This window comes from Rhinolophus hipposideros (genome assembly GCF_964194185.1).
Source record: "Rhinolophus hipposideros genome assembly, chromosome: 19".
NCBI lineage: Eukaryota > Metazoa > Chordata > Mammalia > Chiroptera > Rhinolophidae > Rhinolophus > Rhinolophus hipposideros.
In genome coordinates this window covers 24,676,495-24,699,516 of record NC_138065.1, presented here as the reverse complement: position 1 = coordinate 24,699,516, position 23,022 = coordinate 24,676,495, and the positions used below count along the sequence as shown (strand labels likewise).

Sequence of the window (23,022 nt, the reverse complement as noted above, 5' to 3'; positions counted from 1 at the left end):
AGGTCCTTGAATAATGTAGTTTGTTCAAAGTTGATGAGATGCCACAGGAACTTAACTCTTGTTTCTGTCAATTAGACTGTGGTAAAATTTGTTGTTACATGTTGTTTCCCTTAAAGTCACAGAACTTATCAACAACACTAACTGAGGACTTACTGTACTCAGAAAACTACGTGATTATTGCTTTTCTAGGGGCAGATCAAGGTGCTACAGGAGCCCAGAAAGGGCTTGAGGCATCTGCAATGAGCTCTTGCATGAACTAAGGGTTGAAGCCTGAGTTGTAGTTAGCAGGTGAAGAAGCTGAGGGTGGCAGGTGAAGGCATAGAGGATGAGTTTTTTAGGAAGTGTATGCACAAAGACCATGGGATGAAAGGGAGTCTGGCAGTTGAAAGAATTAAAAGGAATTTAGTGTGACTGGAGAGAAAGAGGTGAAGATGTGGGAATGTGAGGGGCAGGGATTAGAATGACAACAGATGACCTGGAGGGAGGCAAGGGCTTTGTAAATATGTGGTCACATAAGTATTTTATCCTATGGGCAATGGAAAACCACTGAACTTTACCGAGGAGGGCAGTGAGCTTGTGACATGGCCCAGACATTGAATCATGGCTGCCTCAGTTTTTGACTACATGATTTTTATTTTTTCCCACACAAATTTTGTCTGTTTATGTCAATATCTTTAATACTTTGTATCTTTTACTTTCATTCATCATTTAACCAATATGTTATTTACCAGGTACTGTGTTAGGCCTTGGGTCTACAAAGACAAAAGGAAGTAAGCCCTACCTGACAAAGCAGGTCTCTTCTCATTAATGTCAACTAATTTCCTCTTCCTTTGCCTCCCTCTCCCTCTTCCTCTCTGTCTTTCTCTCCCCTCTCCCTCTCTCACTCATCCTCACTCTCACCCCATCCTATCTTTCCTCCTCCCATTCTTCTTCCCTTCTGTCCTCCTTTGGCTCCATGACTTTTGAAGCCTTCTAAAGAAACCAAAGGTATATAAGGGACCAGTACTTCTTGCTGTCTATAATGCTAGTCTCATACTTGGAATGTTTAACTCCTGGGTCAGCTAGGAGACTGCACTGTTTCACCCTGGAGGTCCCGAGGGATACTGCATGCTCTACTGGCTACCTGGTCTGAATATGAGTAATTTGCTTAAGTCAAGAAATTGGGGTTGCAGACTTAAGCAAAAAGATAATACTTTTCCACACCATTTCTATAATTCTAAAAGACAACAGGCCTCCAGTGGCTGTGGCTGGCCTCAGTCTGGAGCTGGTTTTCTCAGTGGAAAGCACTACCCTGGATGGGAACAGGAGCAGTGATGACCACAGCGTTGTTATCTACCACTGGGAGCATGTCAGGTAGTTCATCTCTGTCAACAAGCTACTGGATTCATGCCCATGACTGAATGCTAATATTACTCTTCTCAGGAGTGTCTGAATTAAACAATCAACTTGGACTTGTTGAGGAGTGAGGATTTAAGCATGTTTCTGGAAGTGGCAGGGCACCATTGGTTGAAGAATGCACCAAGTGTGCATGGATAAGGTAGACATTCACTCACAGTGAAGGGAGGTGGAGCCAGGGGGGTGGACAGCCTGGGTGTGAGGTGGACTTGATGACACAGGAGGTGCAGGGAAACCTGGGTGGTCCTCACGAGGCCTCTGCCCACACTCACTCAGACCATCAGCAGTGGCTGTCAATGATGGAAGGGTAGCATTTAAGGGGATACCTGTGTTATCTAGCATTTTCTGTGCTTTACGTGCTTAATCTCATAGAATCCTATGTCAATTCTTAAGAGGTGAATAACAGTATTCCAATTTTAAAGTTGAAGAAACTGAGGCCTGAAGAGAGTAGCAAGATCACACAGCATAAGTTTGCCCAGATAGTAAAAGAAAGAGCCGATCTTTCTGACTGCAAAGCCCACTGTCTTAATGACTATACAGTAATTCGTTTCTTGGAAGATCAATTATCTGGCTCTCTCCTTCCTCCTCCATACTCTTTGTAAAGATAGATGAGGATTTAACCTAATTAAAGAAGAACTTGGAGTAGTTTCTAAGCCTCAATTTTCCAAGGATAGGTTATTTCACTGACAGCTCAATTTTTAAAAAGCTAAAACTCTTCTTCCCCAGAGTCCTGCAGACTCCATCTGAAATAGGTTTTAGCTTTTGACTTACACTGAACTAGAGAATATAAATGAATAACAAGTCATCTTAAAATTCTCTACATGGTATATATTATAGCTGCAAAAAGAAGCATGTGTAAGAACACAGATACCATGCTGGCCATAATCAGAATTCTGTGCCCTACCTTTTGTTAATCACTTTCCTCTTTGTAGAGGCCCCAGTGCAGTGGAGATGGAAAATGTCAACGAGGCCATGGCCACTGTGATTGGGCTTCATGTGGGTACCTACCACTTCCGTTTAACAGTGAGAGACCGGCAGGGACAGAGCAGCACAGCCCCTGTCACAGTGACTGTGAAGGAGGGTGAGTCCCAGTACACTGGCAGGTGGAGCTGCTGGCGAGGGTCTGGGCCCGTCTGCTTTTCCATCTCATAGGATCCTTAGCCAGGCAGTGGTTATTCAGAAATGTGCATGTTTGCTTATTCGTTCACAGCAGATGCTGAACTCTGGTTGACCAAGAAAAGCCACTATTTTTCTGCTCAAATGTACTGTTTCCATGTGCCCCTCTGCAGGAACCAGCATTTCTTTCTGTTTGTAGAGTGTTTCTTCTAATGGCTTTACTCTCCTGTGACAATTGGCAATTAAAGCCCCATGACCAAGGGACATCCTTATACTTTGCTTTCTCTCTTCCGTAGAACTAGAAGAGCAGAGATGTTTTCAAGTTCCATATTGTTTCTTAGTGTGAAATCTGTGGTCTAGTCAAGTGCCATTGTGCTTTAGGTACTTGTCTCTTTGTCTTTTCCGTTTGATTGTGAGCTGCTGAAGGACCTTTATTTCAGATTTCTGTGTCTTCTATGTGGTGCAATCTAGACTCATGGCAAATCATAGCTGTTGGATGGATGGATGGGTGGGTGGATGAATGGGTGGATGGGTGATTATGATGTGTTGAAGCTCAGAGGTGTATCAGAGCACAACTGGATGGAAAAACGTCAAGTACTGTGGACTGGCAAGAATGTGGGTGCATTGGGGATAGTGGCTGAGCCAGGGCAGAGACTCAGCCGTGAGATTGTATGCGTTATGAGTCATGCTGAGGAGTTTGGACTTTATCCATTTGGGCAGTTGGGAGAAGCTGACAGTTTCATCAGCAAAGTGATAGAGTTGAGTTTTTTCAAATATTTTATTGTGGAAATTTTCAACCATGTATAAAAATAGAGAGAATACCCTTAATGGACCATCATGTACCCATCCATCACCCAGCTTCAACGATTATCAGTGTTTTGCCAATATTGTTTTAGTAATCAATTCATATTTTCTTTTATTTTGGTTGGAGCATTTTAAAGCAAATCCTGGCATTATGTCATTTTACTTGAAATATTTGTATTTTTAAAACACAGTGGATGGATGGGAAGACAGGCTGAAAGCAGGAGAATAGTTAGAAGGCCATTGCAATAGTCTGGATAAGAGAGGGTATGTGCCCCATGTGAGGCCAACACAAGGAGAAAAGGAGGAAAAGATAATTGGAAAGACATTTTAGAATTCTCAGGACTTGATAACTCAATGGATCTTCAGGGAAGAAAGCAGGTGAATAACACGACACCAGGAATTTTGAATTCAGCATATGGATGGGTGATGACATGATTATCTGAACTCAGGATCACTAAAGATCAGTAGCAGGTTTGGTGGAGGACTTTAATTCAGATTTGGATATAGAGTCTGTGGTGATGGAATGTGTGGGCCAGATGTTTTGGGGAGCATCATGACTGGAGTTCAAGAGTGAGGACATGAGCATAAGTATGAGGAGTGGCTGTCTTAAGATCCAGTTTTGAAGCTAGACAGAGTCTAGACACTGTTTTTTACAGAAGGATTTTTGTGCTAGTACTCAGTTTACTGCCAGTCTATTTCTATTATTTCTAGCCTTTCCCTTTATCCACAATGGAATTAATCCTACTTAACACCAGATTATTCCTGCCCCAAGTCTTCCCCAAAAGGGAGTGTGGTGAACAAAATGGAAAAGCTAGTAATGGCATCAATTGTCTCTGCTCCAATCTCTAGTGTCTTTTCTCAGGAAGAAAGTGTCTAGTGACCCATTAGAGGTTAATTACTTCCTTGGATCAACATTGGACTGTCCTCACTGCATTTTCTATTGCTTCACTTGTTTTTAAGGGGAATTTTTGAGGGCACAAATTGGGTCCCAAAGCTCCATCTGACTAAGCAGAATTTGCCTCATAGCTGCTTCATCCCCAATTTGGGGCTTATTGTGGTCTCCCCACCACATCTAGTCTGGCTAGATTCTCCCTGGCCCCTCTCTCCTGAGGCCATTATATCAGAAATAGCTCTTACATTGTTCATTATATTTTAATACCCAGTCAGAGGAGTGAAGTTCTGATTTTTGACTCTAGTTCTTTATTTCATTTAGACAGGCTAGGCTTGGTACTACTAGAAATAAAAATATTTCTGAGGCCAGATAATATAGACCAGTACAAAATTATCTAGAGTATATTTTAAACTGAAATATTTTCACTTTCTGAACCCTGAGGTTAAGTAAGATCATGATTTCCCTTTTTCAAAAAGAGAAAAACCATAATGATAGTAGAAAAATTCCCAATGTATAGGCTGCCAAATTACAACAAGCTAATTGCAAACAGAATTTTTAAAAAAGTCTACATATTTATTATCTTATGGGTATTTTGGACAGAAAATAATGCCTTTTGAATGTTTTAAATCTACATATCTCCAAGATAGAACAGTCATGGATATTTTACTCGTATGTTTTAAATCAATCTCTTTGCTTTCATTTTTGCTGTATTTGACTTAGAAAATAATAGTCCTCCCAGAGCCCAGGCTGGTGGCAGACATGTTCTTGTGCTTCCCAATAAATCCATCACTTTGGATGGTTCAAGGTCTACTGATGTCCTATCTGTGGATCCGGGATGGCCAGAGTCTGGCAGCAGGAGTGAGTACTTAAAAGAGACTTTTCCCTGGACAACTTATCATTACATTTGCATTAAGTTGCTAGGGCTGCAAGAACAAAAATACTACATACTGGGGGCTTAAAAAACAGACATTTAATTTCTCTCAGTTCTGGAGGCTGAGAAGTCTAAGGTCAAGGTGCTGACAGATTTTGTTCCTGGTCAGAGATCTTCCTGGCTCGTAGAGGGCCGCCTTCTCGCAGTGTCCTCACATGGCAGAGAGGGAGAGAAAGCTCTCAGGTGTCTCTTCTTATAAGGACACTAATCCTATGGGATCAGGGCCCCACCCTTATGACCTCATTTAACCTTAATTACCTCCTTCTTGGCCCCATCTAAATACAGTCCTATTGGGGTTTGGGGCTTCAATGAATGAATTTGGAGGGGACACACTTAAGTCCAGAGTGACATCTCTATTGTGATCTCATCACCCTTTCCATGTTCCCACTAAGATATTTATGCTCCTAGGTTTCCTGTGAGGACTGGAGGCAGTAGGCAACTGTTAGGTTTAGGTTTAAACAAAAGCTGAAGTCCTTTCTGACTTCTTCTCTGCCTGGACTTGGGTGGGGCTGGAAACCACAGCCTGGAGGGACTTTGGAGCCAAATCTTCCTGCAGGAACCATTGTGCTCCTCAGCTTCCCTATCATTCCTATATTGGTCCAAGTGGATTCTTTCCTTTTCCTCACATTGTACCCGATAGGCCAGTACGAGGTGTGACAATTAACTTCGTGAACTTGTTGCAGTGGTGTTGCTAAACTTTTCTGATATCAGAGGGATTATTCATTATGAATTTGTGCCAACTGGACAGTTAACGAGGTTTACTATTTGGAAGTGCTGAAAAGGCTGCATGAAAAAGTTAGATGACCTGAAGTTTTCGCCCACAATTCATGGCTCTTGCAGCATGACAATGCACCAGCTCACACGGCACTGTCTGTGAGGGAGTTTCTAGCCAGTAAACAAATAACTGTATTGGAACACCCTCCATACTCACCTGATCTGGCCCCCAATGACTTCTTTCTTTACCCAAAGATAAAAGAAATATTGAAAAGAAGACATTTTGATGATATTCAGGACATCGAGGGTCATACTACATCGGCTCTGATGGCCATTCCAGAAAAAGAGTTCCAAAATTGCTTTGAAGGGTGGACTAGGAGCTGGCATCAGTGTATAGCTTCCCAAGGGGAGTACTTCGAAGGTGACTGTAGTGATATTCAGCAATGTGGTATATAGCACTTTTTCTAGGATGAGTTCACAAACTTAATGGTCCAGCCTCGTAAGTCAAGGAATGCTCTTCCTTTTTCACATATACAGAAAGTGAGATGCAGAGATGGAAGGTAACTTGGCCAAGGTCAACTAACTCATTCTTAACCAAACCAAATAGTCCAGGTTTTCAGCTCCTGGCAAGCATTTCTTCCCATTATGTATGCATATCTTTAGCTAACCCACCACCTTCATTCCTTTTCAGCCTGCCCTTTAGAATCACACATATGTTAAAAAGATGAGACACTGAAGTTTGGGATCATCAAAGGCCCAGAAATTGGGAACTGAGTTTTGAATCATGAATCGTGTGATTCTGTGTGATTTCGCAGGATGTCCTCAGTGGCTCTGAACACAGTGCAGTCCTACAGCTTACTAACTTGATGGAGGTAGTCTACACTTTCCACTTGCGAGTTTCTGACAGTCATGGGTCCTCAGACATGGATACTGCCACTGTGGAAGTGCAGCCAGGTATGCTCATGGGCTTTTGTGCCTGGGTTAATGGTGCTGGTCTGTGATCTGGGTGGTCAGCCTTTAGGGATCTTTGCAGTTGACAGGGAAACCCAGTGTGGGAGGTCTCCTGTGACTGGCTTCAGCTCTTTGAGACTTCTCTGCATTTTGTTGTAAATCAGATCCAGCCTCAAAACTCAATAAGGAGCATTGGATCTGCAGCAATAATCTCATTTCACTTCTATTTTTCTGACAAAAATCTAACATGAAGTGGATACAGGGCTGCATTGGGAGTGCTGAGGGAGGTCAGCTCCAATGAGGTGGCCACAATTACCCCAGTAGAAGTTGGACTGGGCAGTGCCCAAGCACTGTACTGTGGGCCTGGAAACTCAGTTCTCTTTCTAGGCCTGGGAAGTGTGTGAGGTGCCGAAATTTCAACTTAGCCCAGAGGCTCATTAGGTACACCCAGTTATCTTCTGGAAAAAAATTAATAGACAACAAACTGGGATAAAACAAGGAAAAAAGTACTCTCAGATAGGACCTCTGTGGTATTTGGAAAATTTAATCTGAATCCTAAAACCCAAATGTAGAAATTATACAGGGGTCATTTAAAACTCTTTAAACTCTTACAGGCCTTGTTCCTTACATTGTCAAACCTCTGGTTTCCAAGTGGAAACCCCATATCTTCTCTCTCTCAGACCCTAAGAAGAATGGTGTGGTGGAGCTGATCCTGCAGGTTGGTGATGGGCAGCTGACAGAGCAGCAGCAGGACCCCCTATGAGGCAGCTGGCCGTGCTGCTGAATGTGCCGTGCCGTGCTCGGACATTACGGTGCAGAACGTTCAGGCCCACTTGGATCGCAGGTATGAGTTGCACACCAGGCCAGCATGAAACTGGTCATTTCCTCGTTTGTTCTGTATTTTTGCATACACTCTTATCAATTTATATACTTTTTTTTCTCAAAGGGCAGCAGTAAGGACAATATCATTCCAGGTCCTTCCCACAAGTCTCAGTAAATGTGTTTTTGTTAAGAATGTTCTGAATGAAGGAGTTAGGTAACATCAGAGGGAGCTGATGGTATCTTCAGAGGGTGTGCAAATGGCCAAGGGCTCACACAGAGGCTATCTCACAGCAAGACTTCATCCTTGCCCTTGTTCATGGGACTGAGGCTTCTCTCCAGTGTGAGAAGATCATTGATTTCCCCTGCTGTATTCTGGAAGTCTGTAAGGCTCAACCTCTGCTTTTATTTCTTATAAGATATACATATTTGGGCCGGAGGCTCAGGCAGTTGGAGCTCCATGCTCCTAACTCCGAAGGCTGCCAGTTCGATTCCCACATGGGCCAGTGGGCTCTCAACCACAAGGTTGCAGGTTCAACTCCTCGAGTCCCACAAGGTATTGTGGACAGCGCCTCCCCCTCCCCCCCCCCGCAACTAAGATTGAACATGGCACCTTGAGCTGAGCCACTGAGCTCCCAGATGGCTCAGTTGGTTGGATTGTGTCCTCTCGACCACAAGGTTGCCGCTTCAACTCCCTCAAGGGATGGTGGCCTGTGCCCCCAGCAACTAAGACTGAAAGGACAACAACTTGAAGCTGAACGGCACCCTCCACAACTAAGATTGAAAGGACAACAACTTGACTTGGAAAAAAGTCCTGGAAGTACACACTGTTCCCCAATAAAGTCCTGCTCCCCTTCCCCAATTAAAATAATCATATAAAAAGATATATATATATATATATATATATATATATATATATATATTTAATTGAGTTTTTATCTTTAAACTCTTACACAATCTATGAATAGTAGGGCGGGATGGGAAAGGAGAGAGAAAGAATATGGGAATCAAAACCTACCATTCATAGTAAATCCCTTTGCCAGTTATTGTCAGCTATCCTATTTAGGTTTGTATTTTAAATAATTGAAGTTTACTTAGAAAAGTACTAAATTTAAAAAATTACTTTTTATAGAACTCTTTCTAAAATGGATCATACATTTCCCTTACTTATAAAATATCAAACACTGAACCAAACACATGAAAATCAACAAAATCAAAAGTTGTGTCTTTGAAAGATCAACAAAATTGATAAACCTTTACCTAGACCAAGAGGGAAAAGGGAGAAGACTCAAATTGCTAAAATCAGGAGCAAAAGGGGATAGATAGTACTGCTGAACTTATAGAAATGAAAAGGATTGTACTATGAACAGTTGTATGTCAACAAGTTAGTTAACCTAGATGAAGTGGACAAAATCCTAGAGAGACACAACTGTGAAAACTGACTCAAGAAGAAATAAAAAAAATTTAATTGAATCAGTAATCAGAGAACTTCACATAAGGTCCAGGACCAGATGGCTCACTGGTCAATCTACAAAGCACTTAAAGAGTTAATACCACTTTCACAAACTCTTCAAAACAGAAGAGGAGTGAAAACATCCTAACTCATTGTGTGAGGCCAGTTTTACTCTGATATTAAAACCAGACAAAGACTTCGTACACACAAAAAAACATATAAAACTACAGACCAATATTCCTTATGAATATAGAAACAAAAATTCTCAACAAAATACAATCAAAATGCATCCAGAAAATCATTTATTTATTTGTGATATAATTGCCATATATTATATAAGTTAAAGATACATAATGTGTTTATTTGATACATTTATATATTGCAATTAATTACCACTGTAGCATTAACTAACACATACATCATATCACATAATTACCATTTCTTTTTTGAGATGGGAACAATTAAGATCTAGTAGTCTCTTAGCACCCTCGAAGTATATAATATGGTATTGTCTATACTCATTGTGCTGTGCATTGGAGCTTCAGGACTTATTTATCTACTGGTTGCAAGTTTGTGCCCTTAAATATCATCTCCCCAATCTCTTTCCCTGGTAACTACCATCCTACCCTGGTTTGTTTTTTTTTAAAGATTTTATTGGGAAAAAAAAAAGATTTTATTGGGGAAGGGGAACAGGACTTTTTTGGGGAACAGTGTGTACTTCCAGGACTTTTTTCCAAGTCAAGTTGTTGTCCTTTCAATCTTAGTTGTGGAGGGTGCCATCCAGCTTCAAATTGTTGTCCTTTCAGTCCTAGTTGTGGAGGGCGCAGCTTAGCTCCAGGTCCAGTTGCCTGTTGCTAGTTGCAGGGGACGCAGCCCACCATCCCTTGAGGGACTCGAGGAGTTGAACCGGCAACCTTGTGGTTGAGAGCCCACTGGCCCATGTGGGAATCGAACAGGCAGGCTTAGGAGTTAGGAGCACCGAGCTCCAACCGCCTGAGTGACCGGGCAGGCCCCATCCTACTCTGTTTTTGCAAGTAGGCTAGATTTCACATATAAGTGAGATCACACAGTATTTGTCTTTCTCTGACTTATCTCGCTGAGCATAATGCCCTCAGGGTCCATCCATGTTGTCACAAATGGCAGGATTTCCTTCTTTTCCATGGCTGAATAATATTCCATTGTATGTATATATGTACCACATCTTCTTTATCCATGCATGCATTGATTGGCACTTAGATTTTTTCCATATCTTGGCTATTGTAAATAGTGCTGCAGTGAACATGGGAGTGCATATATATATCTCTTTGATATCCTGCTTTCATTTCCTTTGGATGTGTATCTAGAAGTGGGATTGCTGGATCCATCCAGTGGCATATTAAAAGGATTATACACCGTGGCCAAGTGGGATTTATCCCAGGAATGCACAGATGAGTCAGCTTATGAAAGTCAATAAATGTAGTAAACCATGTTAATAGTATAAAGGACAAAACCCACGTGATCATCTTAATAGACACATTGAAAAGTATTTGACAAAATTTTCATGATAAAAACACTTGCTATAGGTTGAATGTGTCCTCCCAAAAGATGCATTCAAGTCCTAACCCCTAGTACCTATGATTGTGACCTTATTTGGAAATAGGGTCAATTGTAGATGGAATTTGTTAAGATGAGGTCATACTGGAGTAGGGTGCACCATTAATCCAGTGTGACTGTGTTCTAAGAAGAAGAGAAGAGACAGAACACAGGGAGAAAACCATGTGACAATAAAGGCAGAGATTGGAGTGATGTGTTTACGAGCCACAGAATGCCAGATTGCTGACAAGACTGGAAACTAAGAGAAAGGCGTAGAACAGATTCTCCTCTAGAGCCTTCAGAGAGAGGATGATTCTGCCAACACCTTGATTTTGGGTTTCTAGCCTTTAGAGCAGTGAGACAATAAATTTCTGTTGTTTTAAGCCATGCACTTTGTGGTATTTTTTCATAGCAATTCTTGGAAACTAATATAGATTTGAATAGAAATTTCTTAAAGAAGATATACAAATGGCCAATAAGCTCATGAAAGGATGCTCAACATCATTAGCTATTAGGGAAATGCAAATCAAAACAACACTGAGACGCTACCTCACACCCACTCCATTGACTGTTATCCAAAACTGACCATAACAAATGTTGGTGAGTATACGGAAAAATTGGAACACTCCTACAGTGCTGAGGGGAATGTAAAATGGTGCAGCCACTGTGGAATACAGTATGGCAGTTCCACAAAATGCTAAACAGAGTTTCCATATGACCCAATAATTCCAGTCCTAGGTATATACACAAGAGAAATGATGAACATTATGTCTGCATAAAATGCACATGTGAATATTCATAGTGTTATTATGTATCCGAAAAGTTGAAACAACCAAATGTCATCAACTGATGAATGAAAATAATCTGAGATATATTCGTACAGTGGAATATTATTTGGCAACTAAAAGGAAGGAAGCATCGATGCACCCTACAACTTGTATGAACTTTGAAAACATGCTAAGTGGAAGAAGCCAAACACAAAATGCCTCATGTATATTCCATTTATCTCAAATATCTGCAGAGACAGTGTAGACTGGTGGTTATTAGGAGCTTGGGACATGGGGATGGGGAGTAACTGCTAATGGTTGTGGAGTTTCTTTTTGAGGTGATGAAAATGTTCTAGAGTTAGATGATGGCTGTTATACTAACAGCCACTGAATTATACACTTCACAAGGGTGAATTTTATGGTAAGCAAATTACATATCAATAAAAAGCTAAAAATAAAAACATACCAAGAAGTTCTGTGCATTGTTGTGTCTGTTTGCACACATATCCACATTGCTCCTTTATCTAAAGATCTATCACCAGCTGTATTCTGGGCCTGAAGAGCTTTTATTTGTGAACAGAAACAGATCAATTCCTTGGCCTATAGGGTACGCCCTGTGTCCTCACCAAGCCATAGAGCTGTGGCAGTCTACCTCCTTACCTTCACAGGCCAGATGGCTGGCAGGGACAGATCATGTCGGTCACACTTGACTGTGTATCTGTCCTCTCTCATTGTCTCCTCTGCAGTACCGTGATTGTGTTTTATGTACAGAGTGGACCGCCATTCAGTCCTCAAAACTGCTGAAGTGGCCCAAAATCTGCACAGACGACTCTCGAAGGAGAAGGCTGATTTCTTGCTTTTCAAAATCTTGAGAATTGACACAGCAAGTATGTTCCCTATAGAAATATTTTATTTATTTATTTATTTATTTATTTATTTATTTATTTATTTTACGAGTACAAGTAATATAGATATTTAGTTATATATTCAGAATTGGGTACCACTGAGCTAGACACCCCATCAAATTAAATGCAATGAGAATCTTATAGAAACATAAATTATTGCCCATTCAGATGAAAGTGAAAGATTTCTTGGAGGAGGGGAAGTGTGATTAAGTTCCATTATGGCCACACTGCAGTCAGGTCTCACAGTCTTTTTTGATTGAGTGAAGATTAAGTTGAATATTTAATTATCTTTCTAAATTAGAAATTAAATATTGGAGGTAATTCCTACAGCAATATTACTAGGGGGTTATTCCTATGGGGATATTCTAAAAGAATCTGACTAGACAATCAAGGCTAAGTTTTACTGGCACGGAAAGAGGAGTGCTGTGTGATTATTTCGCTTTAGCATCCAGGCACTTGTTTGCATTTGTTTCTCCCCAGTAGGTTTTCTGCAACATTTGACACCTGTTCTCTGTCTGTGAAGGACACTAGAGAACAACAACATGGGTCACGGGTCAGTATTTAGAACTGTATTCTCAGATAATGGTCATTGTCAGAAATTTCATATTTAGACTGTCAGAAGAGTGTTAAAGACATAAGTATTCTTGGCCAGAAAAGTGGTGTTTGTATAACTTATTTACCTTGGACATCACGCCTTAAGTTGTGATATAGGCTACTGAAAATTTAAGACAGCTTATAAGTGCTTCCATTTACCTCTTTTCTTAGCTTCTTGCTTGTCACCCCTTCCTGGCACCAAACTGATCCATAGGTATGGATGGAAACATCTTTGCCTAACGTTTCTGTCCCTACCTTATGACAAACATGATCCCTTATTATATTAAAGTGGTCATTTCAATAGATACTGGGGAATGTGATAGTTACAAAGGACATGATAATGTTTGGGTAGTAAAATTTAATTTGTTTTCCGTATATACCCACAATTGACTGTCTCACCTATAATACCTTTTATTTTTTTTTATTTTTTTGCTTAAACAACAAAAATGTTTCTCACAATTCTGGAGGCTAAAAGTCTAAGACCGAGGTGTCACAAGGTTGGTTTCTTTTCCTTGTCCTGTAGATGGCCATTTTCTTTGTGTCTTTACATGGTCTTTCCTCTGTTCATGTTTGTGCCCTAATCTCCTCTTCTAATCAGCCATCTTGGTCCCTCTCTGGAGTAACTTAATTTTTAATAACTTCTTTTTTTCTAGCTATCACTACTATTTATTTATTTTAGGAAATTTGTAATATCCAGAAGGGCAAACATTTTAAAAATAATTTTCTAGATTCTAGAGTCTAGAATTGCCACCATCCAAACTTATGTTACTTTCTGATGTATTTCCTTCTAGTTCCCCCATTTCTGGAAACATTTAATACAATCAGTATAATTTGATATATATATATATATATTTTTTTAATTAATTTTATTGGGGTGACAATTGTTAGTAAATTTACATAGATTTCAGGTGTACAATTCTGTATTACATCGTCTATAAATCCCATTGTGTGTTCACCACCCAGAGTCAGTTCTCCTTCCATCACCATATATTTGATCCCCTTTACCCTCATCACCCACCCCCCACCCCCTTACCCTCTGGTAACCACTAAATTATTGTCTGTGTCTATGAGTTTTTGTTTCTCAATTGTTTGTCTTGTTCTTTTTGGTTTATATACCACATATCAGTGAAATCATAGGGTTCTCTGCTTTTTCTGTCTGACTTGTTTCACTTAGCATTATTCTCTCGAGATCCATCCATGTTGTCACAAATGTTCCTATATCATCTTTCCTTAACGCCGAATAGTATTCCATTGTGTGTATGTACCACAACTTCTTTATCCATTCATCTATCGAAGGACATTTTGGTTGTTTCCATGTCTTGGCCACCGTAAACAAAGCTGCAATGAACATTGGCGTACACGTGTCTCTATAGAGAAATGCTTTTATATTTTTGGGGTAGATACCCAGGAGAGCGATTGCTGGGTCATATGGTAATTCTATTCGTAATTTCTTGAGGAACCTCCACACTGCCTTCCATAGTGGCTGCACCAGTCTGCATTCCCACCAACAGTGTATGAGAGTTCCTTTTTCTCCACAGCCTCTCCAACACTTGTTACTATTTGTTTTGTTGATGAAAGCCATTCTGACTGGGGTGAGGTGATATCTCATTGTGGTTTTCATTTGCATTTCTCTGATGATTAGCGATGTTGAGCATTTTTTCATATGTCTATTTGCCATTTGTATATCCTCTTTGGAGAAATGTCTCTTCAGGTCCTCTGTCCATTTTTCAATTGGGTTGTTTGTTTTTTTGTTGTTGAGTTTCATGAGTTCCTTGTATATTTTGGATATTAGCCCCTTATCAGAGGAACTGTTTGCGAAAATCTTCTCCCATTCAGTTGGTTGCCTCATTATTTTGTCAATAGTTTCTTTTGCTGTGCAGAAGCTTTTCAGTTTCATATAATCCCATTTGTTTATTTTAGTTTTTACTTCCATTGCCTTTGGAGTCAAATTCATAAAATGCTCTTTGAACCCAATGTCCATAAGTTTAGTACCTATGTTTTCTTCAATGCAGTTTATTGTGTCAGGTCTTATGCTTAAGTCTTTGATCCATTTTGAATCAATTTTGGTACATGGTGACAGATAGCAGTCCAGTTTCATTCTTTTGCACGTAGCTATCCAATTCTGCCAGCACCATTTATTGAAGAGGCTGTCTTTCCTCCATTGTATGTTTTTAGCTTCTTTGTCAAAAATTATCTGTCCATATTTATGTGGTTTTATTTCTGGGTTCTCAATTCTATTCCATTGGTCTATGTGTCTGTTTTTCCACCAATACCAAGCTGTTTTGATTATTGTAGCCCTGTAGTACAAGGAAAAATCAGGGAGTGTGATACCTCCAGTATTGTTCTTTTTTTTTAATATTGCTTTGGCTATTCGGGGTCTTTTGTGGTTCCAAACAAATCTGATGATTTTTTGTTCTATTTCTTTAAAAAATGCCATTGGGATTTTAATGGGGATTGCATTAAATCTGTGTATGGCTTTGGGTAATATGGCCATTTTAACTATGTTGATTCTTCCAATCCATGAGCACGGAATGTCTTTCCATTTCTTTGTGTCTTCTTCAATTTCTTTCAAAAATGTCTTATAGTTTTCAGCATATAAATCCTTCACATCCTTGGTTAAGTTTATTCCTAGGTATTTTATTCTTTTTGCTGCAATTGCAAAAGGAATTGTTTTTTCTATCTCTTTTTCTGAGATTTCATTGTTGGTATATAGGAAAGCAATGGACTTTTGTACGTAGATTTTGTAGCCAGCAACTTTACTATATTCATTGATTGTTTCTAATAGCTTTTTGGTGGAGTGTTTAGGGTTTTCTATGTATAGCATCATGTCATCTGCAAAGAGTGACAATTTAACTTCTTCATTCCCAATTTGGATGCCTTTTATTTCTTTCTCTTGCCTGATAGCTCTGGCGAGGACTTCCAACACTATGTTGAAAAGCAGAGGTGATAGGGGACAACCTTGTCGTGTTCCTGAACGTAGAGCAAAGGGCTTCAGCTTTTCACCATTAATTATGAGGTTAGCTGAGGGCTTGTCGTATATGGCCTTTATTATGTTGAGGTATTTTCCTTCTATACCAATTTTAGTAAGTGTTTTAATCATAAATGGATGTTGTATCTTATCAAATGCTTTTTCTGCATCAATTGATAGAATCATATGATTTTTTTTTTTAATTAATTTTATTGGGGTGACAATTGTTAGTAAATTTACATAGATTTCAGGTGTACAATTCTGTATTACATCGTCTATAAATCCCATTGTGTGTTCACCACCCAGAGTCAGTTCTCCTTCCCTCACCATATATTTGATCCCCTTTACCCTCATCACCCACCCCCCACCCCCTTACCCTCTGGTAACCACTAAATTATTGTCTGTGTCTATGAGTGTTTGTTTCTCATTTGTTTGTCTTGTTCTTTTTGGTCTATATACCGCATATCAGTGAAATCATAGGGTTCTCTGCTTTTTCTGTCTGACTTGTTTCACTTAGCATTATTCTCTCGAGATCCATCCATGTTGTCACAAATGTTCCTATATCATCTTTCCTTAACGCCGAATAGTATTCCATTGTGTATATGTACCACAACTTCTTTATCCATTCATCTATCGAAGGACATTTTGGTTGTTTCCATGTCTTGGCCACCGTAAACAAAGCTGCAATGAACATTGGAGTACACGTGTCTCTATAGAGAAATGCTTTTATATTTTTGGGGTAGATACCCAGGAGAGCGATTGCTGGGTCATATGGTAATTCTATTCGTAATTTCTTGAGGAACCTCCACACTGCCTTCCATAGCGGCTGCACCAGTCTGCATTCCCACCAACAGTGTATGAGAGTTCCTTTTTCTCCACAGCCTCTCCAGCACTTGTTACTATTTGTTTTGTTGATGAAAGCCATTCTGACTGGGGTGAGGTGATATCTCATTGTGGTTTTTATTTGCATTTCTCTGATGATTAGCGATGTTGAGCATTTTTTCATATGTCTATTTGCCATTTGTATATCCTCTTTGGAGAAATGTCTCTTCAGGTCCTCTGTCCATTTCTCAATTGGGTTGTTTGTTTTTTTGTTGTTGAGTTTCATGAGTTCCTTGTATATTTTGGATATTAGCCCCTTATCAGAGGAACTGTTTGCGAAAATCTTCTCCCATTCAGTTGGTTGCCTCATTATTTTGTCAATAGTTTCTTTTGCTGTGCAGAAGCTTTTCAGTTTCATATAATCCCATTTGTTTATTTTAGTTTTTACTTCCATTGCCTTTGGAGTCAAATTCATAAAATGCTCTTTGAACCCAAGGTCCATAAGTTTAGTACCTATGTTTTCTTCAATGCAGTTTATTGTGTCAGGTCTTATGCTTAAGTCTTTGATCCATTTTGAATTAATTTTGGTACATGGTGACAGATAGCAGTCCAGTTTCATTCTTTTGCACGTAGCTATCCAATTCTGCCAGCACCATTTATTGAAGAGGCTGTCTTTCCTCCATTGTATGTTTTTAGCTTCTTTGTCAAAAATTATCTGTCCATATTTATGTGGTTTTATTTCTGGGTTCTCAATTCTATTCCATTGGTCTATGTGTCTGTTTTTCCGCCAATACCAAGCTGTTTTGATTATTGTAGCCCTGTAGTACAAGGAAAAATCAGGGAGTGTGATACCTCCAGTATTGTTCTTGTTTTTTAATATTGCTTTGGCTATTCGGGGTCTTTTGTGGTTCCAAACAAATCTGATGATTTTTTGTTCTATTTCTTTAAAAAATGCTATTGGGATTTTGATGGGGATTGCATTAAATCTGTATATGGCTTTGGGTAATATGGCCATTTTAACTATGTTGATTCTTCCAATCCATGAGCACGGAATGTCTTTCCATTTCTTTGTGTCTTCTTCAGTTTCTTTCAAAAATGTCTTATAGTTTTCAGCATATAAATCCTTCACATCCTTGGTTAAGTTTATTCCTAGGTATTTTATTCTTTTTGCTGCAATTGCAAAAGGAATTGTTTTTTCTATCTCTTTTTCTGAGATTTCATTGTTGGTATATAGGAAAGCAATGGACTTTTGTACGTTGATTTTGTAGCCAGCAACTTTACTATATTCATTGATTGTTTCTAATAGCTTTTTGGTGGAGTGTTTAGGGTTTTCTATGTATAGCATCATGTCATCTGCAAAGAGTGACAATTTAACTTCTTCATTCCCAATTTGGATGCCTTTTATTTCATTCTCTTGCCTGATAGCTCTGGCGAGGACTTCCAACACTATGTTGAAAAGCAGAGGTGATAGGGGACAACCTTGTCGTGTTCCTGAACGTAGAGCAAAGGGCTTCAGCTTTTCACCATTAATTATGAGGTTAGCTGAGGGCTTGTCGTATATGGCCTTTATTATGTTGAGGTATTTTCCTTCTATACCAATTTTAGTAAGTGTTTTAATCATAAATGGATGTTGTATCTTATCAAATGCTTTTTCTGCATCAATTGATAGAATCATATGATTTTTGTCCTTTATTTTGTTTATGTGATGTATCACATTGATGGATTTGCGAATGTTGAACCATCCTTGTGCCCCGGGGATGAACCCCACTTGGTCGTGATGAATGATCTTTTTAATGCATTGTTGTATTCGATTTGCTAGAATTTTGTTTAGGATTTTAGCATCTGTATTCATCAGAGATATAGGTCTGTAGTTTTCTTTTTTTGTGTTGTCCTTACCAGGTTTTGGTATCAGGGTAATGTTGGCCTCATAAAATGAGTTAGGGAGTACTGACTCTTCTTCAATTTTTTGGAAGAGTTTGAGCAGGATTGGTATTAGATCCTCTTTGAAGGTTTGGTAGAATTCACTGGTGAAGCCATCTGGTCCAGGACTTTTGATTTTGGGAAGGTTTTTGATGACTGATTCAATTTCCTTACTGGTGATCGGCCTGTTAAGATTTTCCAGTTCTTCATGATTCAGCCTTGGAAGGCTATATGTTTCTAAGAACTTGTCCATTTCTTCTAAGTTATTAAATTTGGTGGCATATAGTCCTTCATAGTATTCTTGGATAATCCTTTGTATTTCTGTGGTGTCCGTGATAACTTCCCCTTTTTCATTTCTGATTTTGTTAATTAGTGTCTTCTCTCTTTTTATCTTAGTGAGTCTAGCCAAGGGTTTGTCGATTTTGTTAATCTTTTCAAAGAACCAGCTTTTTGTCACATTAATTTTTTCTATTGTCTTTTTGTTCTCTATTTCATTTAGTTCTGCTCTGATTTTTGTTATTTCCTTTCTTCTGCTGACCTTGGGTTTCGCTTGTTCTTCTTTTTCTAGTTTTTTAAGGTGTAACATGAGGTTATTTATTTGGGATTTTTCTTGTTTCTTGAGATAGGCCTGTAATGATATAAATTTCCCTCTTAAAAGTGCTTTGGCGGCATCCCAAAAATTTTGGTAGGATGTATTTTCATTGTCATTTGTTTCTATGTATCTTTTGAGCTCTCCTCTAATTTCTTCTTTGACCCAGTCGTTCTTTAAAAGTATGTTGTTTAATCTCCATGTATTTGTGTTTTTTCCTGCTTTGTTTTTGCAGTTGATATCCAATTTCAAAGCTTTGTGATCAGAGAATATGCTTGGTATGATTTCAATCTTCTTAAATTTGCTGAGGCTGATTTTGTGTCCCAATATATGGTCTATCCTTGAGAATGTTCCATGTACACTAGAAAAGAATGTATAGTCTGATGTTTTAGGATGAAGTGCTCTATATATGTCAATTATGTCCAATTCCTCTAATGTGTCATTTAGGGCTGCGATTTCGTTATTTATCTTCTGTTTGGATGATCTATCCATAGCTGTCAATGATGTATTTAAGTCCCCTAGTATAATTGTGTTTTGGTCAATTTCTCCCTTTAGTTCTGTTAGTAGTTGCTTGGTATATTTCGGTGCTCCCTGATTGGGGGCATAAATATTGATGACTGTTATGTCTTCTTGTTGTATAGTCCCCTTTACCATTATGAAATGTCCATCTTTGTCTCTTGTTATCTTTTTCACCCTGAAGTCTGTTTCATCGGAAATCATTATGGCTACACCTGATTTTTTCTGGGTACCATTTGCTTGAAGTGTCAATTTCCACCCTTTCACTTTGAGTCTATGCTTGTCCTTGTAGCTGAGATGTGTCTCTTGTAGGCAGCATATGGTTGGGTTTAGTTTTTTGATCCAATCTGCTACTCTGTGTCTCTTTATTGGTGAGTTCAGTCCATTTACATTTAGGGTGATTATTGATATGTGAGGATTTCCTGTCATTCTGTCTTTAGTTTTCTGGTAAGGCTGTGTCTCCATTGTTTCTTTGCCTTTTTGTTGTTGTCTGTTATTTCTGTGTGGTAGTATTCTATGATGTTTCCCTCTGTTTCTTCTTTTATTACAGTATATATTTCAGATTTGGATGTTTTTTGAGTGGTTACCCTTGAGTTTATGTAAAAGAAAGTTTGATATTTAGAGTATTCCAGTTTCTTCAGTACGCTTACTTTCTCTATTCCCATATTCCAGTTCAGGCCTTTACGCTCCCCCTTTTTATGTTTCGGTTGCCACAAGTTGTCCCTGTTGATGGTGGTCTAATAGCCTCCTTTAGTATTTCTTGTAGTGCAGGTCGTGTATTAGAAAATTCCCTCAGCTTCTGGATGTCTGGAAAGGTCTTTATTCCTCCTTCATATCTAAAGGAGATCTTTGCTGGATATATTATTCTTGGCTCATGATTTCTCTCTTTCAATAGTTTGAATATTTGGTTCCATTCCCTCCTAGCTTGTAGAGTTTCTGCTGAAAAATCTGATGATAATCTAATGGGCTTTCCTTTGTAAGTTACCGTCTTCTTTTCCCTGGCTGCCTTGAGGATTCTTTCTTTATCATTGATTTTAGACAGCTTCAATACAATGTGCCTTGGTGAGGGCCTGTTGGGATTGAGGTAATTAGGTGTTCTATTTGCTTCTTGGATTCGAGGATCCAGTTCTGTCCACAAGTTTGGGAAGTTCTCATCAACGATTTGTTTGAATATATTCTCTGTTCCCTTCCCTCTTTCTTCCCCTTCTGGTATGCCCATTATTCTTATATTGCTCTTTCTGATGGAGTCAGAAAGTTCTTGTAGAGTTCTTTCATTTCTTTTAAGTCTCAAGTCTCTTTCTTCTTCCCTCTGTGTAAATTCCAGGTTCCTATCTTCGATGTCACTGATTCTTTCCTCCATCTGGTCAAGTCTACTACCTAAGCTGGATATTTTATTGTTAATTTCTTCTATTGAGTTCTTAATCTCCAGAAATTCTATTTGGTTCTTTTTCCAGATTTCAATCTCTTTTGTAAAATGCTCATGGTGTTCTTTGATTGTGTTTCTGAGTTCATTAAACTGCCTTTCTGTGTTTTCTTGCATCTCGTTCAGTTTTTTCAGAATTGCGATCTTGAATTCTCTGTCATTTAAATCACAAAGGTCCATATCTCTAAGTTCCTTTTCTGGAGACTTTTCACTTTCTTTCTGAGCTATCTTGTTGCCTTGGTTATTCATGGCAATCACTGATTTACTATTTCTCTTCCTAGACATCTACAGGAGTGTCTTCTGCAACAGGTTGATAGGTATGCGAAGAGCTTTTGGAGTTCCAAAGCTCTTTCTGCACCAGATTCAGAGTCCGTTTGTTTCAGCAGTTCTGTTTACTCCTGCAGGGATCCGCCCAGATAGGTGGGGCCAGGGGCGGGGTGAGTTGTGAGAGGTGGCCCAGAGCAATGGCAGCGACCACCACCACAGCCAGTCCTGCTTCCACAGCTCCCTCCCCTTTGCCGGAACTAGTTGAGCTGCGAATCTGTGTCTGCGGTCCACAGTTCTCAGAGCAGCAAATATTGTGTCCTTTGATCTGACACTGCTACTTTATCGCTTCTAGCACCGGGCAGGTGGGGGCGGGGCGAGCTCTGGAAGGGTAGGGAGGGGGCGGCTAGTCTCCGTGCCTAAGGCTTCCGTTCTCCACTCGGCAGTGAGGGCTTAAACCACCGATTTCAGCCCTCTTCCCTCAGTCTTTGCTCCGAGGTCTGCCGTGAGCGAGCGTTGGGTTCAGCGGTTTTGTATGCTGCCCCCTCAGCCCTGTGGGCCGTAAGCGGAGCCCTAGCAGTCTAAGTCCTTCCCTCTCCCGCAGCGGCGGTAGTTCCGGGAGCAGCGGGCTCCGAGCACTGAGCTAGGTCTGTGTCCTGCGCCCGCACGGCTCCGTCTCTGCACTTCTCCTCTCCCTCCTCCCCCGCTCGCGCGATTCACCCACCTGGAGGTGAATTCAGTAGTCGGCCTCTTCGTCTTGCCTGTCTGCTGTGCAAGGAGTCCTTTGTGGAGTTATTGTTGTCCGATTCGTTGTAAATTCCAGGGGAGCGTTACAGAGCCTCACCTCACGCCGCCATTTTTTTCTCGATATATATTTTTTAATATGAGTTTTGACTTCAAATTATAATATCATTTTCTCAAAGCTTTTAAAATCTCTCATTTAGCAAGATATGGCTGCATAGTATTCCATTCTACTACGTAAGTTCCACAATTTATGCAACCTGTCCTCTACTTATGGATTGTTTTATGTACAGAGTGGATCAACTCAAGTTGATTTTAAATAATGTTACCATGTATATAAATCTTTGTGCAAATCCCCAATGTTTTCACTGGATAAATTCTTAGAATTTATCTTTCTTTGCCAGGTGGTGCTATGTTTTTGCTACATTTTTAAGGTTTTTGTTATGTGGTATGGATTGGATCGTTTCTGCCATTTGCTTCCTGATGAGATTTTCAGTGCTGACTGACTATTCCTGGAACCCCTCTCCATTACTGTAAGAGGCTCTTGATTCAACAGGATGCATCTGTTTGGGGCCTAAAAGTTGAAAACCCACAACAAGCAGAAGCCAGGGATCCTTTTCTCCATGCTGACTTCTGCCCACTTTCCTCCCTGTGGGCTGCCTTCTGAAGTGCTCCGGTCATGGCCACTGTGATTGCATCACAAAGCGCTGCATTTTTTCCCGGCTGTGGATGGAGAATCTGATACAGTGTTACACCCACGATGGGGAGAGCAACTGTGGTGAGTCCTGAGGTTGTGGTGGCTTTGGGTGAGGACTGCTTGTTTTGAAATATCTGCCAGGCTTTGCAGGTGTAAACATTCCACCCTT

The 23,022-nt window shown here is 39.8% G+C and overlaps 1 protein-coding gene across 1 annotated transcript in view; it reads left to right on the top strand.

Annotated features, from left to right (window-relative positions):
* The window catches only part of KIAA0319, a 64,307-nt gene that overhangs the window by 35,071 nt on the left and 6,214 nt on the right, over positions 1 to 23,022 (top strand). Inside the window, 11 exon segments of the mRNA XM_081026643.1 lie at positions 1,224 to 1,353; positions 2,328 to 2,476; positions 4,928 to 5,021; positions 5,023 to 5,065; positions 6,668 to 6,806; positions 7,484 to 7,561; positions 7,564 to 7,592; positions 7,595 to 7,647; positions 12,161 to 12,199; positions 12,201 to 12,301; positions 22,812 to 22,934. Of these exon segments, the coding sequence (XP_080882769.1) occupies positions 1,224 to 1,353; positions 2,328 to 2,476; positions 4,928 to 5,021; positions 5,023 to 5,065; positions 6,668 to 6,806; positions 7,484 to 7,561; positions 7,564 to 7,592; positions 7,595 to 7,647; positions 12,161 to 12,199; positions 12,201 to 12,301; positions 22,812 to 22,934 (978 nt within the window).